Source organism: Vombatus ursinus, unplaced genomic scaffold (assembly GCF_900497805.2).
Source record: "Vombatus ursinus unplaced genomic scaffold, bare-nosed wombat genome assembly UNPS02014779.1, whole genome shotgun sequence".
In the NCBI taxonomy this organism is placed as follows: Eukaryota; Metazoa; Chordata; class Mammalia; order Diprotodontia; family Vombatidae; genus Vombatus; species Vombatus ursinus.
In genome coordinates this window covers 45,464,499-45,489,358 of record NW_020954557.1, presented here as the reverse complement: position 1 = coordinate 45,489,358, position 24,860 = coordinate 45,464,499, and the positions used below count along the sequence as shown (strand labels likewise).

General features: G+C 36.0%; 1 protein-coding gene and 1 pseudogene across 6 annotated transcripts in view; both read right to left on the bottom strand.

The window, feature by feature from the left end:
• The window catches only part of METTL8 (methyltransferase like 8), a 116,761-nt gene that overhangs the window by 25,527 nt on the left and 66,374 nt on the right, over positions 1 to 24,860 (bottom strand). For all 6 annotated transcript variants that reach the window (XM_027865887.1, XM_027865888.1, XM_027865885.1 and 3 more), the window contains 3 exons: positions 20,961 to 21,052; positions 1,473 to 1,846; positions 785 to 834 (listed from right to left, as the gene is read on the bottom strand). In XM_027865887.1, coding sequence (XP_027721688.1) covers positions 785 to 834; positions 1,473 to 1,846; positions 20,961 to 21,052 — 516 coding nt within the window. The remainder of the gene's footprint in view (positions 1 to 784; positions 835 to 1,472; positions 1,847 to 20,960; positions 21,053 to 24,860) is intronic.
• On the bottom strand, positions 9,753 to 10,070 carry LOC114045730 (annotated as a pseudogene).

The window sequence follows — 24,860 nt, the reverse complement described above, 5'->3', positions numbered from 1 at the left end:
TGATAAATCAAAATAAATTAATTTAAAAAAAAAGAGTGACTTCCTTTCCAAAGCCTCGAAATTCAGAGCTAACATTGTGATGTTTGGGGGTGCGGGAGAAGTCTTCCACTATGAGCCAAGAAACCTGGGTATAGGTACCAGGTCTGCCAAAAATTCTACTGTGTGATTATAATCAAGCCCCTTAACTTTCATGGTCTCAGTTTCCTCATCTATAAAATCTGGTAGAAAAAGGCTGAATGGTCTCTTGAGTTCCTGCTACTTCTTAGATTTTTATGTCCTATGATGCCAATCATATCACTCTGGTAGACGTAGACACACACACTCACGCACATCAGAGTTCTTTGTTGTTTTAAATAACTCTAAGTTATGGCATGAGTCAAGAAGACTACTCTTCCTGAGTTCAAATTTGGCCCTAGATACTGTGTGACCCTGCTAGTCACTTAAATCTGTTTGCCTCAATTTCCTCATCTGTCAAATGAGCTGGAGAAGGAAATGGCAAACCACTCCACTTTCTGTGCCAAGAAAACCCCAAATGCTGTCATGAAGAGTTGGACATGACTCAACAACAAGAAGTCATGGCACTTTTCCACGGGGGAATGAACAGTTATTCAGCAACATTTTCAGGTGACATCTTACTACACACAAAACTAGACAATTCTTCTTCTGCTGGCTCTCTCATTTCAGTTGGCTTTCACTGACAAGCACAGACACTAAATATTATTTACAAGACTACAGCTTTCTATAATTTTCCTGATAGCCTGCTAATGGAATATCTAATACTTACTTCAGAGCATTCAGAATGGGGAAAACACTATTTCCAGCACCACAGCCAACCTAAAATTAAAAAAAAAAAGAGAGAGAGGACAAATAAAAATCAGAGCAGTAAAGCAAATGTCTCCCTAGACAAAGCAATTTAGGTTTAGAACGGTTTCTGATTTTCATCATTCTAATGTTGAAGTTGTTCTGACATTTTATTAGCTTTGTGACATATGTACATCTTCTCTATGTCTCAGCTTTCCCATCTGCAAATCGGGCACAATAATAACTTCACTATCTACTGAGCAGGAAGGAACCCTGTGGGCCTTAAAGAAACAAGCAAGAAATAGTCATATTAGAACTGTCACTCCTTCATCTACCTAAATACAATAAATGTGAGAAATAGATTAAGAGAAAAAATTGTAGCCAGGCACACTGGGGTGCAAATCGCAATGCTGGAGACAACAGCCACGATGATGCTATTGGTTACTGATTCTACTCCCTTACATGATCCTCGATGCATGTCAACTTCTTTAGGCACTTCAGTCTGGAACCAGATCTTTCTGGCCAGTTACTTTTTTCTTTTTTCATTTGCCTAGAGACTTGAAATCCCTAATTGCAAACCAGGGCCACTAAAAAAAAAAATTACACAGACTGTCCACTTTCAGGTCATTCACTATCTGAGACTTCCTGCCCACATTTTCCTAGTACAGTACCTCCAGGATCCTGAAAGTGGCATGGCTGCCAATGAACAAACTGGTCTTTGCAGCCTCTCCTCTCTTCTTTTTAGGATGCTGTCTGTCACCAGATCTTATTGCGCTCTGGCTGTAGGCAAAATCACCAACAGAATCATTTTTACAAGCCTCCACTCCTTCAGGCATGGCTGGGCAGTTGATTTTTGAGAAAAAGTCTGTAGCATTAGTTTTTACGTGATCCCAAGACATTTTTCCCTTCTCTTCTTTAGTTTGTAGTCCAACTGGAAGAATTTCAGGAAATTCCCTCAACAGCCAATTACGATCCTTGAAAAATTTATTCTTATGAATCTTATAAAAATTATTCCAATATTTACTGGCTTGACTTTCGTATTTCACTAAAACAAAAAAGAAAGAAAAATACATTTTATGAAATCTGTATTTAGTTTATTATTCATGCTATTCACAGTGATAATCATTTTACATGCATCATTTAAAAAACACACAAAAATTTTAGAAAGCTTAAAAACTAACCAAATTTAAATATATATACTTTTAACATGTGCTTTATATTTAACTTCACTTTATTTACCTTATATATTCACAGCCCAGGGCCTTAAAAATACAGAGCATCATCATTACAAACTCCTTTTCTTAGCTTACACTTGGAATCTATCCCCTAATAAATGCATTTTCATGAATATCTTGTATACTTATATGAATCTAGACTTCAGAAAGAGACATTTCCTTAAGGCTCCAAATGCAGGTTTAGTACATTAATTTTTTTTAATGCAAAACTCAAACACAAACTCTCCTTAACAGAGACTGAAGGACAGGAGAAAGAATGAGAACAGAGGTCATCCATATTAGAATTTTTTGGGCATTCCTTTTTATATGGTCACAACTAAGCGTTCTTAGGTTTGTGGCATGGCTTGACTCATTACATCACAAGAACTTAAGAACTAGAAAGCTCCTTGGAGACCACCTAGTCTAGCTCCTACCTGAAAAATGGATCCTCTTTTCAACATCCCTGACAAATAGTCATCATCAGACTCTGTTTGAAGCTCTTTAGTGATGGTGAAATTCATTACTTCTCAAGGCAGATCATCTGATTTAAAATTTTTCATTTAAATTAATATTTCCCAATGAACACAAATCCACCTTTTCTCCCTCCCACCCCATCTCATATTTTAAAAACAGCTCTTTGAAGTCCCTCCTTATAGTGAGTCAAAATCAGCTTTCCTGTAACTCCTACCACTGGTCCTAACTGTACCTTTGAGAGACAGATTAAGTGGAAATCTCCTTTCACAGTCCAAACCCTTCATGTATCTGAAAGACAATTTTCTCATATTCTTATTTTCTTCAACAGTGGCTCTTGGAAGTATCCCTTCCCTCATCCTAGCCCTTATTGAACCTTAATTCAGTTACACCTAATGGAGACACTCAGCATTTGAGGCTGGAGTTTTAAAGTACTTTTGAATATACCATAAGACACATTTCATTTTCTTCACAGATCTGAAGGTCCTCTACCCTCAGGACATTGTTCCAAGGAACCCTGACATGGGGCTGTGTGTCAGGTCCATATTTGGCACATGGTTCTATTCCATCTTCTCTAAGATTTTCTTTTTTCCTACTTTCAATTTTTATCTTTTATAGCCCTGTATAATCATAGAATTAAAATTATAAGGAACTTAAAATTTTTTTATTCTGAAATTAAACATCAAAAATAGAATATTTCTATATATGTATATACACATGTGTATAATATATGTATGTATGTATATATACATATATGAAAACATGAAAGAAGGCTGTATATAAAACCATGATCTGTGTTTCAAACCATTAAAACAAAAATATAAAAATCCCAAGCATTATTTTCAACATTATTATCTACATTTCCTTCTGACTTTTTTTTAGTATCACAATTACTAACCTCTTTGCTGTCTGACACTCTCTCTCCAATTAAAAGCCAAGAAGGAAGAAAAAGAAAAAAAGAATAATACCTTGTAATAAATACATGGTCAAACAAAATGAATCTACACAGCAGTCATGTCCAAAAATGTATGACTCTTTCTACACCTTGAGTCCATCACCTCTCTATGAGGAGTGGGTAACAAGCTCTATCACAGGTCCTCCGAAGACAACGGTGGTCACTCCACTGATCAGAGTTCTTAAGTCTTTCAAAGTTGTTTTTCTTTACAACGTCATTGTTATTCTATAAATTGTTCTGCTTCTGTTCACTTCACTCTGCATCAATATGGGTGATATACAATGAACACTAAAAATTACCAGTTCTCTAAACCATTAGGACATGGTCTTTTTTTTTTTTAAATGATACTTTATTTTTCCCCAGTTACATGTAAAGACAATTTTTAACAATCATATCAAAAATTTTTTGAGTTCCAAATTTTCTCAACGTGGTCTTTTAAACACATTTTCACTATTGCTTTCATTTTCAGTTTTGAATTGCAAAGAAAATTAATGTTCAACAGAGATTCCAGGAACACAACTAATCTGGTTTAGATGCCAAATGTGTTACTATAATTGGCTCTTTCAATTCGTGAAGCATCAAAATTTAATGTCATCCTTTATAATTATCATAAAATACTAAATAATATCAAACTGGTAAAAGTTTGTTAAAGCCATGACCTTGGTTTCAAAAATGGGAAATGTATACAAACAAGTATCAGGAATTGTTTACTTAAGTTAATTGCTAATCCACTCAAAGATTAGGGGAAAAAAAGAAAAGAAAAATGCCCATAAATTCAAAGGAAACACTAACTAATAGGGGAGGGGGCAGGAGGAGAAGAGAACCACAATATAATCACAAAACCATCCAACAAATTATTTTAGTTACGCTATTCCTGTTCTCTTTCCTAAATTATGAATCATTCAACTGAAATTAAAACTTTATTATGCCTTCTGAAATATTTAAACAATTATAAATTTAATGTCAATTGCCTTTAACTCTTTATAAAATCTAGTACTAAAAAGGTACTCTGAGATGTAATAATGAAAATGGACAAAAGCAAAATATGAGAATACAGAATTCATGCAACTTGTATTATTTGAATTATTTAATGTATAAACCATAAAGGAGAGACCATGGCATAGCAGAAGCAAAGAGAATATAAACTGGGATTCGAGTTCAGTGGGGGTAAAGGTGGGGCCAGGACTAGTGAAATGGGAAGGTTTCATTTTAAAATTGTGTTGTCTATTGCAGGTCCCATTTCTGTCAATGCTGGGGATTTTTAAAAAATTAATTTTTATTGCTATTTTATTGATTTGTTTTACATATGTTCATTCCTGAATGGAACTCCACTCCTCCAAATCCAGAGAGCTATTCCTCATAACAAAGAATAAAAAAAAAAGAGAAAAAAAGCAGCACAGCAAAACTAACCAATACAACAATTAAATATGACAGTATTATTATATGTAATGTTCCATTCCCATAGCCCCTCACTTCTGCTAAGAACCAAGGGAGGTACATTTTTTTTTAATCTCTTCTCTAGGGTTAAGCTTGGTCATTATACTCACTCAAGAGCTGGGAATTCTGTAATCAAGTAAAGGTAAATGGTAGGAGGTAGAAACTCAGCCAATTATCAAAGATGCAATAACACCATAACAACAATAACAATAACAACAGATATTCCAGGACACAATTTAGTTCCCTGAAAGATAGGCATTGTTGAGGATACCTGGGATGTGGAAGGTTAATTCTCTTTTCACAGGTGGATTCTCAGACAGTTGTTTAGTCATCCTGAGCTCAGGCCAATAATGACAAAACTTGACCTTTCTTCAGCCCTGTCTCTCTGACCTTCTAACCAGGTATGCTAATGATATTAGAAATTTTCTTGCTGGAGCATGGCTGTTTACTCTAGTGGGGTTACAGACTCTTGAGTTAATTGCTATATGCTTGCTGATGGCAGAGAAACAGATGCAGTGCTCCTTTTTAACCACGGCAGAATGAAGCAACTTTTCAATTATTCACACACTGCCGAGGGTAAAAAGGTATATGACGCATACTAGCCAATTATAAATGTTCAGAATTCACTCTGAATCACATTGAATATCACAAATAAGAAAATGTATTAAACCATTTGTGCCTCTGACACATATACGATATGATTAATATGAATTATGAAAATTTATTCTAAGTTGCTATGTAACAAAAAGCAATTTAAGGTTATTTTTGCTCACCGATTACGCAAATAATTCAACTCTCAAAGTTGGAAATTTCCAAGTGTCTAGGGATCACTGATAAATTTTTCTGACTAATAAAAAAACCACAACCCTTTAAAGGTTATTACAATGAAAGCAAATTTCTGAAGTGTGCCCCACACGAAATTTTAAGCATCTCAATAGCCTTGCCAATAAATATCCCAAATTTATTAGTCCATAGAAATTTTTTGTTAACTCACCAACTCTACAAAGGGTACTCAAGTGGCAAGATGAAGCAAGAATTCTTTATTATTTGCCTGAGACAAATAATAACTTGCCCAAGGCAGCTAGATATTTGCAAGGCTGATTTAAAATGAAATAGCTGTTTCTGTTACCGAGCTTAGTAACCATCACATTTCCTAGCTAACCAGCTATGATTTAAGAGACTAGAAATGCTTTTAAGGGATGAAAAAAATACATTTTTCCACACCCTCATCTTAAATTGCCACGTGTATACTTCTTAAACTTTCCTTGGAATAGTATCTGTCCAAAAAGGGCAGAGGGAGGAGGAGGAAGAAAAAAGGAAAATAACTTCATTTTGCTGAAATTTTAAAGACATCAGTGAGTAGAAATGAGGAACTGGATCATAAGACCAGCTAAAGGAATACTGCTACAAGGCCTGATGGTGACAAACTCTAACAGCCAAAAGGAGGCATCCCTATTAACAAATCAAGCAAAAAAAATACCCTTGTTATTCTTCAACTTAAATTCTCCTTACTATTAATACCATATATGGATTTCCCCTTTTCAGCTTCAGCCAAGCTATTGTGACATTTAACAAAGGGACCAGGGCTTGGCTGTGAAAGGAAAGACAGACAGACACAAAAGGGATTGAAAGAAATACGCAGATAGAGTTGGTACCAGCAACTCAACCAGTAGCTCTTCCTCAGTGGGTCTGAAATATGCAGAGTGAAAGAGGTAAACAGAACTCAGATCCAACAACAATCTGCATCTGAGATGCAAGAGAAAATTCATTCATTCAAAGACTCTGGGCTTTCCTATGTAAGAGATAACACAATGATTACAGAGCCATTGGCAAGCAGGTGAATGTGTCAAAAATCTTGTTAGGGCTCAAAGACTTTAGGAAGAGCTACTAAAATACTAATCTCACCACTTTTCCTTGTGGTCACCAAACAGCCCATCAGGAGCCTCCCCCAGGGCTTATGGGCTCTAACCACCTATCTAGAATTCAACCCAGTTCAATGAATGTTCAGGCTCAAATTCAGATTATGTTACTTACTTCCTCTGTGACTTTGGGCAAGTAGATCATCTAATCTCTCTGAGCCCCAGTTTCCCATTTGTAAAATGAGGGGACTCAATGATCTCTAAGGTCCCTTCCAGCCCTCAATCTATGATCTTATGAACTAGGCACCAGGCTATGATGAGGATACAAGATTGGAAAACAGCACAGTCCCTCCCCTCAAGGGGCTTATAACCAGTAAGAGGTTAAAGAAGTGTACACACATAACTGTAAACAGAAGGGATAAAATTGGGTAGCGCCTCGCCAAACAAAAAGTTTTCTTTTCCTCTGCTGATGTCCATACACCAGCCTTGTCATTGCTGCTCTAGATGAAGTCTCACAGGACAGCCACCCCTATGGCGTGCCCTTGTTTCTTTCTTCATTTTCAGACACCTATGAAGTCAACCGCAGTGATGACTGGTGCAAGGGGGCAGTTGCAATAAGAAACCTCCACCACTTTGTCTCATTTAAATGGACTCTTTTGTCCTTGTCTCCACGGCAGCAAGCAAACTTGCTCACAAAGAGGCTGAACATGCTAATAAGAAAACCAAGTAGCTCAAAGTGCTATCATCAGTCCTCGCCAGCCTGCTTTTCCTGCTTCTATAGAGGGAGGCCAGTCACCATCTTTCTATTTCAGTCACCCTATGGTTCTGTGGGAACTGTCATTTTCCTTTACTGCCGTTTCCAAGGCCCCCAAAATAACCTTCTCATTAGCTTCACTCTAGTTCATTGTTAACACAAATAAGCCAAAATGGGCAGCCACTTACAGAGCAAAGTTGAAGCATTTTAAGAGAACATTACCAGAGCTGTTCATCTATTCATGTTCTAAACAGAGGCATTCAGAGAAGAGTGAGAGAGAGAAACGGAGAGATTAAAAAAAAAATCCTTAGATCTGCATATTTTCTGGAGATAAACTAAAGATGATTTATAACTTCCTAGAAATAAACTGGGATGACTTATAACTTTTATTTCAGACTGGGCATGATTTTCTCCATCAAATTCAGCTGGCAACTTGCAAGAAGGCTGACTAAGAGGGAAAATGTTTGTGTTCATGCTGGCAATGGTTGTACTTCCTCAGAAGCAGGAGGACTGCAAAGGGGTGCCATGTTGATTGCTATGCAAACCAGAGAACTCTCAAATGGTTCATATAGAGCTCTACTTCAAGACTGCATGGCAACCAGCTTGTCCCTGAGTGGTGTAGTGAAATCAAATCCTGCCTTAGATACTTACTAGCTATGATTCTTCACAGAGTTGTGAAGATCAAATTATGTAACATATTTGAGGAGTTTTACAAACCTTAAAATGCTCTGTAAATGTTAGCTATCATTATTATTAATTATCACCACCAGATCTTTCCTCCCCTTTCCCCCCACATAACCAAAAAACTTCAGATTTAGAAGGGACTTCAACAGCTATCTAGTGCAACTGATATTCTGAACAAGAATCCCTTCTTAAATCAGGATCATTTTTTGGAGCAAATGGAATGAGGGCTCTCTGAGTGTAAGGAATGTAAAAATCAAGAGGATTGATCAGTTTCTTTGACCCACTTCATTTACTTCATTTGGTGGCAAATATCTTTCCAAATGAGTTGTAATATTACTTAGCATACACAGTAGGAAATGGAAAAGGAAGCCCATACACAAGAAGATTTAAATGTCCAAAAGGGATTTGTTAAAAGATATTCTTATAAGCAGGTTGGAGAGCATAAAAACCTCACAAACAAATGCAGAAATATTAAATGCACCCTTTTCAGAACATAATGTAATGAAAATTACATCCAATAAAGAGCCTTAGAAGCATAAATTAAAAATTAATATGAAACTAAATAAGTAAATCCTGAAGAATGAGTGAATCAAAGAACAAATCATAGAAACAATCAATAATTTCATTAAAGAGAATGATAACAATGAGACAAAATACCAAAATTTGTGGAATGCAGCCAAAGAAGTACTTAGGGGAAATTTTGCATCTCTAAATGCATATATCAATAAAAGAGGGAAAGAGCAGATAAGTGAACTGAGCATACAGCTTAAAAAAAACTAGAAAAAGAACAAATTAAAAATCCCCAATTAAACACCAAAACAGAAAATCTAAAAATCAAAGGATTAATAAAACTGAAAAGTACAAAAAACTCAACAACACTGAACTAACAAATAAAACAGGGAGCTAATTTTCCGGAAAAAAAAAATACATAAACTACTGGTTAATTTGATTAAAAAAATAAAGAAAACCAAATTATCAGTATCAAAAATGAAAAGGGTAACCATACAACCAACGAAGATGAAATTAAAACAATTTTAGGAGCTAATTAGCCAAACTATATGCCCACAAAACTGATAATCTACATGAAATAGATGAATATTTACAAAAATATAAATTGCCCAAATTAAAAGAAGAAATAGAATTCTTAAATAATTCTATCTTTAAAAAGTCATAAATGAGTTCCCTATGAAAAAAAACCCAGGACCAGATGGATTTACAAGTGATTTTTACCAAACAATCAAAGAACAATTAATTCCAATCCTACAAAAACTATTTTAAAAAAACCCAAAAGGTAAATTTAATTTAAAAATATAATTGCCTACAAGATGAAGGGACAAATTAAATCACTGAAAAAGAGTCTTGCCATATGACACTTACATTAATTGGTAGGTCTGGTATCAGAAATCTAAGAATGAGTGTTAGGCCAGTTAGATTAGGAATTGTCTGGAAGTAAATGCATTTTTAGGGTGGAGGGTTCCTTGACTATTTCTAAATATCAAAAAATACCACAGGCTGTTCTTCTGAACACCAGCTTTTCTCACAGTCTCCAATTCTCCACACAGGATAAAGTCTTGGTATCAGCCAACTCTCAATGCAGGGGCTACTAATACAATCCCATTGCCTTGGATAAACAGGATTGTTTGGATTGGAGTGTTCCACTTGGTTGATCTATTGATGTCCTCATAAGTTTCTTCATCGATTTCTATAGTTGTCACAGTCTTGTCTACATCTCCCAAAATAATGTTTAAAAGCTGATCAAAAGCATGCAATCTTCCTTGTATGTCTCAGTCATTTCTCATTTTTACATAAATTCCTTCATCTAGACTGAGCCTGATGAGATCCAGTGGCTTCTCTACAGTGCTGATGGTCTGTTGCTGATTTGCGTCATCTGCCATGTTTCAAATCTGGTTCCTTTTTCTCGAAAACTAATTTTTAAAATACACAAAGAAAGAGCCCTACCAAATTCCTTCTATAACACAAATACGGTTTTGCTATCTAAATCAAGGAGAACAAAAACAGAGAAAGAAAACTATCCAGGGGTGGGGAACTTGTAGCCTGGAGGCCACATGTGGCCCTCTAGGTCCTCAAGAGCAGCCCTCTGACTGAATCTAAACTCGATGGAACAAATTCCCTTAATAAAAGGATTTGTTCTATGAAGTTTGGACTCAGAGTGAGGCTGAAGGTTCTCCACCCCTGCATAGACCAATTTCCCTAATGAATATTAAATAAAAAATTTAAATAAAATACCAGCAAGGAGATTACAGCATATACCACATAGACCATACACTATGACCAATCTGGATTTATAGAATGCAGGGCTTATTAAATATTAGGAAAACTGTAAGCATAATTGACCTTATCAATAACAAAAACAACAAAAATCATAAGATTATGTCAATAGATGCAGAAGAAGCTTTTAACAAAAGTACAATACCCATGCCTATTAATTAATAATAAAAAGCATAGGAATAAATGGAATTTTTCTTAAAATACTAAGTAGTATCTATGTAAAACCAACAGCAAGCATTATCTGTAATGGGGATAAACTTGAAGCCTTCCCAATAAGATTATAGATGAAGTAAGGATGTCACCATTATTATTCAATATTGTACAAAAATGCTAGTTATAACAATAAGACAAGAAAAAGAAATTGAAGAACTAAGAATAGGCAATAAGGAAACAAAACTATAACTCTTTGCAGATGATCTCATGGTATACTTAAAGAACCCTAGGGAACCTACTAAAAAAAAAAAACTAGTCAAAACAATGAATAACTTTAACAAAGTTGCAGGATATAAAATAAACTCACATAAACCATAAGCATTTCTACATATTACCAGCAAAGTCCAGTAGCAAGAAATAGAAAGAGAAATTCCATTTAAAAAATAAATGCAGACAGTATAGAATACTTGGGAGTCTCCTTCCAAGTCATACACATGAACTATATGAATACAATTAGAAAATATTCTTCACATAAAGACAGATCTAAACAACTGGAGAAATATTAATTGCTCATGGGTAGGCTGAGCCAATATAATAAAAATGACAATACTCCCTAAATTAATTTACTTATTCCATGGCATACTAGTCAAACTACAAAAAAAAAATTTTATAAAGTTAGAAAAAAATAACAAAATAACCTGAAGGAACAAAAGGTTAAGAATATCAAGGGAATCAATAATAATAATAATAAAGTGAAGGAAGGAAGCCTAGCAGTCCCAGATCTCAAACTATATTACAAAGCAGTAATCATCAAAACAACCTGGTACTGGATAAGAAATTGAGTGATTAATGGAATAGATTAGATACTCAATATACAGAAGGAAAGGGGCAGCTAGGTGGTACAGTGGCTAGAGTGCTGAACATGGAGTCAGGTAGACTAATCTTCCTATGATCAAATCTGGCCTCTGACACTTACTAGCTGTATTACCCTGAGCAAGTCATTTAACCTCTGTTTCAGTTTCCTCATCTGCAAAATGAGTTGGAGAAGGAAATGTCAAACTACTCCAACATCTTAGCCAAGAGAACCCCATATGAGGTCACAAAGAGTTGGACATGACTGAACACAACAAGCAATACAGAAGTAAATGACAACAATAAATCTAGTATTCAATAAACCCAAAGACCTAAGTTTTGGAGCAAGAACTCACTATTTGACTACTGGTAAACTGGCAAGCAGTCTGGCAGGAAGTAGGCCTAGACCAACATCTCACACATCTCATACATCCAAAGACGGTTACCAAAATAAGGTCAAAATGGGAATATGATACCCGCATAAATCATCGGCATTTCTATATATTACCAACAAAGTCCAACAGCAAGTAATAGAGAAATTCCATTTAAAGTTACTGTAGACGTTATAAAATATTTAGGAGTCTACCTATCGAAACAAACCCAGGAACTATATGAACACAATTACAATACACTTTTCACACAAATAAAGTCAGATTTAAATAATTGGAAAAACATCAGTTGCTCATGGGTAGGTCAAGCTAATATAATAAAAATGACAATTCTACCTAAGCTAATTTACTTATTCAGTGCCATATCAAACTACCAAAAATTATTTTATAGAGTTAGAAAAAATAATGACAAGATTCATTTGGAAGAAAAAAAGGTCCAGAATATCAAGAGAACTAATGAAAAGAAATACAGGGGAAGGTGGCCTAGCCATTCCAGATCTTAAATTGTATTATAAAGCAGCAATCATCAAAACTGCTTGGTACTGGCTAAGAAATAGAGTGGTGGATCAGTGGAATAGTTAAGTATGCAAGACACAACAGTCAATTACTATAGTAATCTATTATTTGATAAACCCAAAGACCCCAGCTTCAGTGATAAGAACTCACTCTTTGACAAAAACCGCTGGGAAAACTGGAAAACAGTATGGCAGAAATTAGGCATAGATGAAAATCTCATACCACACACCAAAATAAAGTCAAAATGGGTTCATGATTTAGATATAAAGGCTGATACTATAAGCAAATTGGGAGAGCAAGGAATAGTTTACCTATCAGATTTATGGAGAACAGAAGAATTCATGACCAAACAGGAGATAGAGAACATTATGAAATGCAAAATGGATAACTTTGATTGCATTAAATTGAAAAGTTTTTGCACAAAGCCAATGCAACCAAGATTAGGAGGGAAGTAGAAAACTGGGAAAGAATTTTTACAACTAATGTCTCTGATTTACAACTAATGCCTCATTTATAAAATATATAGAGAACTAAGAGTCAAATTTATAAGGATACAAGTCATTCCCCAATTGATAAATGGTCAAAGAATATGAACAGGCAGTTTTTAGATGAAGAAATTTAAGTCATTTATAGTCATATGAAAAAATGCTCTAAATCACTATTGATTAGAGAAACGCAAATCAAAATGAGTCTTAGGTACCACATCATATCTATCAGATTGGCTAACATGACAAAAGAGGAAAATGATAAATGTTGGAGAAGATGTGGGAAAATTGGAACACTAATGCATTGGTGGTGCAGTTGTGAAATGATTCAACCATTTTGGAGAGTAATTTGGAACTATGCCCAAAGGGTCATAAAAATATGCATACCCTTTGACCCAGCAATAGCACTTCCAGGGCTGTATCCCAAAGAGATCATAAAAATGGGAAAAGGACCCACATGTACAAAAATATTTACAGTAGCTCTTTCTGAGGTGGCAAAGAATTGAAAATTGAGGGGATGCCCATCAATTGGGGAATGGCTGTGGTATATGAATGTAATGGAATACAATCATGCTATAACAAATGACAAGCAAATGGACTTCAGAAAAACCTGGAAACACTTGTATGGACTGATGCTGAGTGAAGTGAGCAGAACGAGGAGAACACTGTACACGGTAACAGTCATGTTGTGAGATGACTAACTTTAATAGACTTAGCCCTTCTCAGCACTGCAGGGATCTAAGACATCTCCAAAAGTCTCATGATGGAAAATGCTATCCACATCCAAACAAAGAACTATGGAGTTTGAATGCAGATTGAAGCATACTATTTGCTCTTTTTTTTCCTTCTGTTCTGTTTTGTTTCTTCTTTCTCGTGGTTCTTCCTATTGATTCTAATTCTTCTTTACCACATGACTAATATGAAAATGTTTAATAGGAATGTATATGTAGAGCCTATATCAAATTGTATGCCATCTTGGGGAGGGAGGGAGAGAAAATTTAAAACTCAAAAACTTATGGAAGTGATTGTTGAAAACTAAAAATTAATTAATTAAAAGTAAAATAAATGGGAACATGATGTAGATATAAAGAGCAATATAATAAGCAAATTAGGAGAGGGTGGAAGAAATTACCAGCCAGATTTATGGATAAGGGAAGAGTTATTAGTCCATGATCAAACAAGAAATAGAGAGGATCATGGAAGATAAAATGGATAATTTTAATTACACAAAATTTAAAAAGGTTTTGCACAAACAAAACAAATGCAGCCAAAATTAGAAGAATAGCAGGAAACTGGGGGGGGGGGGTTTATAGCAAGTTTCTCTGATAAAGGTCTCATTTGTTAGATATATAAGACAATGAGCCAAATTTACAAAAAATAAGAGCCACCCTCCAAGTGATAAAAAGTCAAAGGATATGAACAGGCAATTTTCAGAAGAAGAAATCAAAGCTATCAAAAGTCATATGAAAAAAATGCTCTCAAACACTAATAATTAGAGAAACACAAAATGAAACAACCCTGAGGTATCACCTCACCCCTATCAGATTGGCTAAGATGACAGAGAAGGAAAATGACAAATGCTAGAGAGGATGTGGAAAAATAGACGCACTGTTGATAGAGCTCTGAACTGGTCTAACCATTCTGGAGAACAATGTGGAACTATGTCCAAAAGGCTATAAAATTGTACCCTTTAACTTAGCAATGTTGCTAGGTATGTCTGTATGCCAAAGAGATCAAAAGAAAAAGGAAAAGGACTCATATGTGCAAAAACATTTTTAGCAGCTTCTTTTGTGGTGACAAAGAATTGGAAACAGGAAATGTCCATCAACTGATGAATGGCTGAACAAGCTGTGGTACATAATTGTGATGGAATATGATTGTGCTATAAGACATGATGAAAGGGATGGTTTCAAGGAAACCTGGGAAGACTTATATGAAATGTAGCAAAGTCGAGTGAGCAGAACTAGAAGAACACTCCACACAGCAACAGCAATATTGTAAAGATAATCAAATGTGAAACTTTGCTACTTTGAGCAATACAATGATCCATGAAAATTCCAAAGGACTCACGATGAAAAAATGCTATCCACCTCCAGAGAGAAAAATGATGAATTCTGAATACAAATTGAAGCATATTTTTCTCACTTTATTTTTCTTGCTTTTTTCTCCCACAATATGACTAGTGTGGAATGTTTTGCATGACTTCATATATACAATGGGTATCATATTTCTGGCCTTCTCAATGGGTGGGGAAAGGGATGAAGGGAGGGAGAGAATTTGGAACTGAAAACAAATTTTTAAAAAAGTTTTAAATAAAGGAAGACAGAAAAAAGTTTGAGAAGGCTGGAGATAGGACTGGGATACTATGGGTTTTCAAACCTAGGCCTAGACTAGGGTGGCGTGACAGCTCCTAAGACTCCTACCTTCCCTGTTGTGTTTTGTTAAAGATGATCTCCCTCCTTCTCAAGGGATCCAGGACGGTGAATGGTGGGGAGCAAGATGTGATCTTACAGGTCTCATAGATTCAGAGCAGGGAGGTACTTTACAGGTAATAGAGTTGAACTCCCTCATTCTAGATGACGACATGAGGCCCAGGATCATACAGTTTATAAATATATGAGGCAGTATTTCAACCCAGCTCTTACTGACTTCAGCTCCAGCATTCTATCCATTATACCTTATTGCCATTTCGCTACCTCCCCTTCCAGCTCCATCATCACTGAGCACAATAATTTGCTAAAGGGGAGAAGAGTAAGGGATTTGGGTGTTTTGTTGATTATTCCAAGGCTAGCTAACAAAAACAACATGGAGGATCTTATCTATAACGCCAGGTAATATAAAGCCATCTTGGTTCAGATGGAAACTTTTTTTTAATCTCTACAGTTATTACTGGAGAAAGAGATGGAGACCTAGGTTTTAGAGGTAAAATTAAAAAGGAAACCAATTAACACATCATGTAAGCCAATTGTAATGGGCATGAATTTCCAAGGGCCTAAGGGGTTCTAGAGGGGTACCAACAGAATGAACTTGTTTATTTTATCAAATGAGGAATCAAAGGCCTTCTTATGAATGTGTTTATGGTTTTCTCCTTAGGATTCTAAATATAAATGTTAACTCAGATTCCATAAGAGAGGGGACATAGACTTCTAGTATACAAGTTCCTTTTGTATACAAAAAGGAGGTCTTAATATAACTATATTTATGCATATATGTGTTCTATAGCAAGAAGTATCAATTCATTTACATTTGCCAGGAAGGTCAACACTCAAAATTACAGAAATTCTAAGTAATAAACATATAGTCAGTCAGTCAGTCAAGAAGGATTCATTAAGCGTCTACTATGTGCCAGGCATGGTACTGGGGATCCAAAAGGCAGCATATGCCAAAATATAGGACTGATGCTTGGAATGGATGGGACAATGATAAATGACAACAGGAAAGCAGTCCAATTTGCACGATTCTTGTTTTTCTGTCTATCACACAAGTGCCCTCTGTATTGGAAATGACAGAATGAAAAATGGCCAACAGTAAGGTGATACCCAAGAAAAGTAAAGAGCTAGTAAGAACATCTGGTTGCTGTGGATGGATTCAAGTCACCTGGTCAAGATAAACTACACTCTCAAGTATTTAAAGAACTGACAGATGTTATTACTAAATCACTCTTAGTGACATTCAAAACATAATGGTAAAAAGATATGGGCCAATATCCCAATTTTCAAAAAAGGGAAGAATATTATGTCTGCCAACTGTAGGCTAGTGAATTTGACTTCAATTCCTGGGAAAACTGTAGAACAGAGAAGGTTAGTAAATATCTTGAAAAGGAAGCACTGATTACAAAGAGCTTGCATGGTTTCATTAAGAAAGGTTATGTTTCTTCTTTTGATAGGGTTTCTAAATTGGTAGATCATTTGAGTCTCTATGGTTCAAAGGATAGATAACTTTTTTTTACTGGATATTATGTAGGGAGGATTCTTTATTCAATTATGGGTTGGATTAGATCAGCTGTATCATATTCAACTAGAAATGGATCCCTGTGGGCTACACACTGACTTAAAAAACCCACAAAATGACATTATCTGTGTTGTATTGTATTTTTATTTGTTCTATTAAACATTTCCCAATTATATTTTAATCTGTTTCTGGTCCCACAGGGATTCAAGTGACCTGGACACCAGAGGCCTCAATGGCCTCTGAGTTCTCTCCAATTCTGAGATTCTCTGAGTCTGTAACCGTGATGACACTAAGGATGAAAAGATTTATTTCTCAGGGCAGCTAGGTGATGCAATGGATAGAGCTCCAGCCTTGGAGTCAGGAGGACCTCAGTTCAAATGTGACCTCAGACACTTGACACTTACTAGCTGTGTGACCTTGGGCAAGTCACTTAACCCCATTGCCTCACCCAAAAAGCAAAAAACAAAAAAAGGCATTTCTCATTGCCTCCTAAACTTTGCCCTGGGGGCAGGTCATCAAGAGAGGGAGATGACCCCTCTAGAGTAACCTTCCCAAATACCTTTCCTTCAATTTTTTACCTCAGTTACTATAGAAATGAGGGCATGTGCCGGTCCAGGCTCCTAGAACAGTATTCACCTACCAGTGATTTTAGTAAGTCTTGCCACACATGGCTTCCTTAGAAGAACGCAAGGCTCTTTGTCTGGGAAATTTCAGAGTAGCTGCCTGATACAGAAACCAACCCTTGGATTTTCTTTATCTTAGATCTCAGCTGTACTAATTTTGCCTATAACTAAGCCCCACAAGTGGGAAAAAAATCTAAAAAAGAAAAAAGATAACTTAAAGCAGATTTGGAAAAAACTGGAAAAATATATGTACAGAGTCTTCTTATCTGGGTGGTTTGACCCTGTGATTTCATCAGTGTGAGGAACTCCCAGTGTGGAAACTCCCTCCACTGGTACAGATCAGCAACCTTTTATAACTTGAGTCTTAAAGAACTGTTCACTTGAACCCAGATTTTCTTGACTTCTGATCAGCCCCTCTATTGTTCATGCCACTATGCCTCTCATAGAGAGTTTGGAAGTTGAGAAAGGTGACTATGAAATGGGGTAGACCTTTGAACATGTAGAAAATCTACTACGGCTAAGAGCTGAATGTATTCTTTCTCCCTCTCCTGTGTTCTCCCAAATAAAGGTACAGCAAAAAGAAGCTGCCACTTCTAAAATGCAGCAAGGTCCAATCCTAAAAGCTTTAGATTCCAGACCATCATTTAAAAGTAATCTAAATGACAACAGAAACTTTCTATATCTTACAGCTGAGCAACAACACAGGCAATCAGGCATTTCCTTCATTAAAAACAAATAAAAGTAAGTTTTACTGATGTGTTTTATCTTTACATCAGTGATTTTAGCCCCCACCCCCAAAACGAACCCCCTCCGTAACAGAAATAATTAAGCAAAAATATCCAATATATAAATCTTGTCTAACAAAATACACATGTATATATATGTATGTATGTATGTGTGTGTGTGCTTATATACACACAGGCACACACACACAGACACATACACAATTTTCTGCCCTAGTAGTGAGCCCCTCTCTGTCATGAGAGAGAAGGTATATTTTATTACTTCTTCTTTAGGACTTTTAGTTGGTTTTCCTTTACTCAGCATTCAATTAATTGATCAAAAGATCAATTTTACTATCTTTCCCTTATACTGTTGCAGTCATTGGTTCTGCTTATTTTGCTCTGCATTAGTGTGTACAAATCTTTCCACGTTTCTCTGATTTCCCCATATGCATCACACCTTACCACAGAATAACATTCCATTATAGTTATATATGATAGTTTTTTCAGTCAGTCTCCAATCAGTGGATGAAACTTTGTTTCATTACTTTGCTACTACAAAGACAGCTGTTATGAATATTTCGGTATAGTAAACCTCTGTTTGCGTCTTATTCTTTCTTGCTGTATATGGCCAATGGTAGATCGGCAGGGTCAAATATCATGGTGTAACTTTTCTTGCACAACTTCAAATATAGACACAAAATGGTTGGGACACACCACAGCTCCACCAACGTGTTCCCAAAGCCCCTTTATCCTTGATGTTTTATCTTTCATCCTCTTTGCCAATTTGCAGGGTGTGAGGAGAAACCTCAGAATTGTTTTTCTTTGTATTTCTTTTATTATTAATGATTTGGAGTATGCTTTCTTTCATGTAGTAATTTAGTGTTTGCACTTGTAAAATTACTTGTCCAGACCTTTTGACCACTTAGCTAGTGTGCAATGGCTCTTGGTGTCCATTTTTTGTCTTAATATATTCCCATCAAAAAGCCAGTGTATCAAAGTCTTTCCCTCACTCAGGATGGGACTGCTGCCTCCTTTCTATTCAAAGATATGAGCAAGGAAGTGAATCAAATCCAACAACAGCACTTGGCATGTCATCCACTAAAATTCAGCCAACAAGCACTGACCAAGTGCCTTTGTGCCACACACTGGGAACAGAGACAAAAATGAAAAAGGCCTTGTACTCTAGGAGCTCAGTCTATTGTGGGGAAATGGCATGTACACATATAAGTTGCAATCTGTGGGTGGGGCTAACAATGGGAGGAATCAGGAAATGCTTCATGTAGGAGTACATCTGAAGTAAGCTTTGGAGGAAGTTTGAGATTCTAATAAGTGGAGAAGAGGAGGGAATGCATTCCAGGAATGGGGCTGAGACTGTATGCGAAAGTGAGAAGAAAGGAGATGGAATGCTGTGTTTTAAAAAGGACCTCAAACAGGTCAGTATGGCTGAATGTAGAGTTTATAAAGTGAATATACAATTAGACTAAAAGGGTAGATGCAATCAGCTGATGCAGGGCTTTAAATGCCTAACAGAGGACTTTATGTTTTACCTGGGATGCAATGGGGATGCTTCTTGAGCATGAGAGTAACAAGGTCAGATCTATGCTTTAGAAGCTTCCATTTACAACTCAAAATCTTATGGAAGTGAATGTTGAAAACTAAAAATTAATTAATTAAAAAAATAATTACACACGGTGAGAAAAACAGTGTACACAGTAATAGCAACATTGGGCGATGATCAACTTTGATAGACTTAGCTCTTCTCAGCAATACAATAATCTAAGACAATTCCAAAAGACTCATTATGGAAAATGCTATCCACATCCAGTGAAACAATTATGGAGTCTGAATTCAGACTGAAGCAAACTATTTTCATTTTTTTTTCTTTCTCATGGTTTTCCCCTTTGGTTCTGATTCTTTCCAACATGACTAATGTGGAAATATATTTAATATGATTGTACATATATGGCCTATATCAGGTTGCACGCTATTTTAGGGAAGGAGGAGGGGCAGAAAATTCAAAACTCAAAATCTTATAAAAATAAATGTTGAAAACCAAAAATAAATATTTAAAAAAAAGAAAAAAAGAAGCTTCAGGGGCAGCTAGATGGCACAGTGGATAGAGCTCTGGACTTGGAGTAAGGAGGACCTAAGTTTAAATCCAATCTCAGACCGGATACTTGACACTTACTAGCTGTGTGACCCTAGGCAAGTCACTTAACCCCAATTGCCTCGTCAAAAAAAAAAAAAAAGAAAAGAAAAAGAAAAACAGTAGATCTAGAAAATAGATCAAAAAGAAAAAACATAAGAATCATACTACTTGAAAGCTATGATTAAAAAAAAAGAATCCTGATATAATAATACAAGAAATAATTTTTTAAAAAAAGCTTCCATTTACAATACCCTATTTGAAACTAAGTATTACCATATGGAAAATTTCTAAACAATAACTATTTGATACCATGTCTGAAATATGAGTACTCTGGTGTACATAAACCCAGAATAAGCACTGCCATAACCTGATCTCTAAATATGCAGCAGGAGTCAGGAATCAGAAATCAGCTAGCTCCATGTTAAATCTATAACTGAACTGGATGACCTTAGCCCTATCACCTCGGAGAATAGGAGAATTCTTCCAAAGGGAAATTAAAATAGGCTAGCAAAGGTGGATACCCAGGCTCTTATCAGTAAGATCACAATCTGGGCAAAAAAGAGCAAGGAATGGATTGGATCTGTGAAATGATAAGGCAAATAGGGTCCATTCCATTATCACTTCATGCTTCCTGGAAACAAGTGGTTGGTTACCTTGGTCTTCCAGCTGCACTTTCACAGATGAGTTTTCAGTTGTTTTTTCTCTAGCTGTTGCTTCTTCTTCTTGTGACCATTCCATGTGGTCCCTGTAGAAAGATACACACAGAACACAATGGGGGGGGAGCACTGTGGGGGTGTTTATAGAACCTTTTATTCTAGTTTCTTGAAAAAATGAACTACATTGTTTATTCTCATGTCAAATGAATACATTTTGGTGCAAGATGTTCCTTCTGACAGTCCTAGTACATTCTGAAACTCCTACAATTCTTCTGTTTTTCATTTCTTGCTTTATTCCCAGAACCAACAGCCTCTAATAGCTCCCTGCTACTGTAATGTCCTACTCAACCCCCTGGCATCTGAGCAGGATTACCCATGTGGTTTCTTGTTTTCTACTTTAATCTGAATTTATTTGCCTTTTTGTTCATTTCTACTCAGGACATTCTATTCTGTAATAGTTTCCCTTGCTCCTTTTCCCTGTGTTCTAAACTCAGCTGCCAATGTGATAAGAGTCTTCAAAAAAAATTTGCATTCAAGAAATTTTTGATAGCCTATGTTTGTCTCTACTGCCTTATTTTTCCATAAACTGATTCATTTAGATGCAAATGATAGACTGCATGACATGACAAAAGAAAATGTGTCACCTTTATAAGGAAATGAATTTTCCTAGAGGTATTTTTAGCTACAGAATTTGCTATTCCAGTATGGGGAGGTATTATTTTCCTGTTTTCTTATTGCAAAGATTTTTACTTTTTTAGAATAAGAGAAAAGGTTTTATATGAAAAGGTTTTATTAAATATGTATATTCTCCTTTGCACAGGTAGGATTAGAAATGAATGAAGAAATCGCCTAGAATGAACCATCTGAGGTCGCTTCCAGCTTTAAGCTTAAAATCCTATGGTTCTTCTGAATAATAAAACGTTTTTTCAGAACAATAAAAAGCATAAAAGTTGAGAATTTAAAATCCACTCAGTTTATGGGTAACCGGTGAATGGTAACCAAGTAGGAACCAACAAATCCCAGAGTTAATGCCAAACTGACACTCTAAGCTGGCTGATTAATGAGAAACAGGTAAACACACTGGTTGTCTAGGTGCAACGTCACATTATCAACAAACAGTTATTTATTGAGCAGCTGCTGTGTGCAGGTCGGTCTCATGTCCTAGGTGAAAAACCTGTATTACACATGAACCCTGACGTACAAAGGCTTGTATTCTGTTGGGAAGAGAAAAACCATGTATAAGAGATGAACAATACAATACAGGATATGCTAAATGCTAATAAGTGACAGAGATAATAATTATTCTAGAAGTTGGAAGGAAGGAATGCTTATTAAGTATTGGAGGGGCCAAAAAGACTTCATGTACCAAGCAATACCAGAGCAGAAGCCAGGAAGACAGGTGGGGGATAATCTATGTGGTAGATGATATTAAAAAAAAATTTTTTTTTTGCAAAAACAAATATAATGCAATGCTAAAGGGCTCCCTGAACTTGTCTTCTTAAGCTGCTATATTTTCCAGAAACACTGGACCTGGAGTATGCTGGAGGCCCTAAAAGTGTCAAAGATGAAGCAAACCCCCCACCCATTTTTTCTGGTTAACAGGATAAAAATTTAGAACACAAATAGGTAACACGGGACAAATCTTTAGAACAAGTTTCTCCAATAAAAGTTTCATTTCTAAGACATACCAGTAACTGATTCAAATTGATAAGACTAAAAGCCATTCCCTAACATATAAATGGTCAAAGGATATGAATAGGCAGTTTTTAAAGAAGACATCTAAGCTATCAGTAATCACATGAAAAAATACTCTAAATCATTAATAATTACAGAAATGCAAATTAAATTAACTGTAAGGTTACTTTAAATCTCAAATCTATCAGACAGGCAAAGATGACAAAAGAGGAAAATGGCAAACACTGGAGGAGCTGTGGGAAAACAGCACACTGCTGACTAAGCTATGAATTAGTCCAGGAATTCTGGAAAGCAATTTGGAAAGATGCCCAGAAATTTATCAAACTGTGCATACCCTTTGACCGAGCTACACTGCGACTAGGTCTATTCCCCAAAGAAATTTGAGAATTAGGAAAAGGTTCTATACATCCAAAGATATTATAGTAATTCTTTTCACTGCAGCAAAAAAAAAAAAAAAAAAAAAAAAAAAAAAAAAAAAAAAGAAATGATTGCCTATGGGAAAAAAAAAAAAAAAAAAAAAAAAAAAAAAGGAAATTAAGGGACTGATTGCCTATGGGGAATGACTAAAGAAACTGTGGTAAATGAATATAATCGACTATTGCTGTGCTATAACAGATGATGAAATGTACAACTTCAAAGGAAAATGGGAAGACCTTTACAAACTGATGCAGAGCAAAGTGACAGCACTAGAACAATTTGTAATGATAACATTTTAAAGGGAAAAAACTTTGAAAGATTTTATAATTCTGTGGAAGATTTTATAATTCTGATCAGCACAATGATAAACTTTTATCAGCACAATGATAAACTTCTTTCAAATGAATGTGAACCACGCCACCCACCTCCTGACAAAGAAGAGATGAATTTAAAATGCAAAAAGCAAAATTCATTTTCAGACATAGCTAATGTGGGAATATGTTTTGCAGGATGTTACTATATAGGTAAGTATTGAGGGATTGATCAGTTAAATTAGGGTTGAGGTTAATGGAAGGAACTTGATTTTTAAAAATACTTGGTATTTGAAAATAAAAATAATAATTTTCTAAAAGAAAAAAATGTGGGAGGAGTCAGGTTAGAGGGTGTGAGAACCTATATGATTAGAATGATGATGGTTCCAATAATAGGAAATTGGGAAGATAGGAGGTTTGAGGAGAGGGAATTTCTTCAAAAAAGAGAGAAAGAATTACGCAGTGCCCACAGGAAATAAAAAAGAGATCCATTTGGCTGAAGCAGAGGGATTCCAGGAGAACAGTGACAGGGGATAAGATGGGGAACATTTATCATGAATTGCCCAGAGCATCAGGCCGAGGAGATAGGATGCTTTTTGCCAGGACTGTTGCTGGATTTTGAGTGCGGGAGACATGTAAATGGTGTTTTAAGGATAAGCAATCCAGCCTTGGTGTGTAGGATGGATAACAAGAGTCTAGAAGCAGGGAAGTCAGGTAGGGATGTAACAGTCCAAGACAAGGGGTAGAGAGAGCCTGGACTAAGATGGTGACTGGCAATAGAAAGAAATGGACACATTTGAAAAAGATAAACAAAGTCAGAATGAAGTATAGTGGATAAAGTTATGATCTTGGAGACAAGAAGACCTGAGATCAAGTCCTCAAGTCATTTTTACCTCTCAGAAAGCTAGGTAACTTATATAAATCTGCACTGGTGAAATGAGTTTTGACACCAGGATTTCCCAACACTGAAAAAACCCCACAGATCTTGAACAACAACAAAAAAGGGAGGGGCAGCTAGGTGGCATGGTGAATAGAGCACCGGCCCTTAAGTCAGGAGGACCTGAGTTCAAATCCGGCCTCAGACCAAACACTTGACACTAACTGTGTGACCCTGGGCAAGTCACTTAACCCCAACTGCCAAAAAAACCCCCCCAAAACCAAACAACAACAACAACAACAACAAAGGGACCTCCTACATGTGTATGTGGGGGTGGAAAGGAGACACATGATATAAACCTAAGTCCAATGTTTCCAATCTGAGTAGCACTGACAAAATAAATGAAATACAGTGGGATAGCTGATTTGGGGAGAAAAGATTATTAATTTGATACAGTTGGAGGCTATGCTATTCAGTCAGGGTTGGGTGGGTAGATAGATCCCAGAAACCTTGAGTTGTGTGTGTGTGTGTTCCTGTGACGTATATATAAAGAGAGAGAGAGAGAGAGAGAGAGAGAGAGAGAGAGAGAGAGAGAGA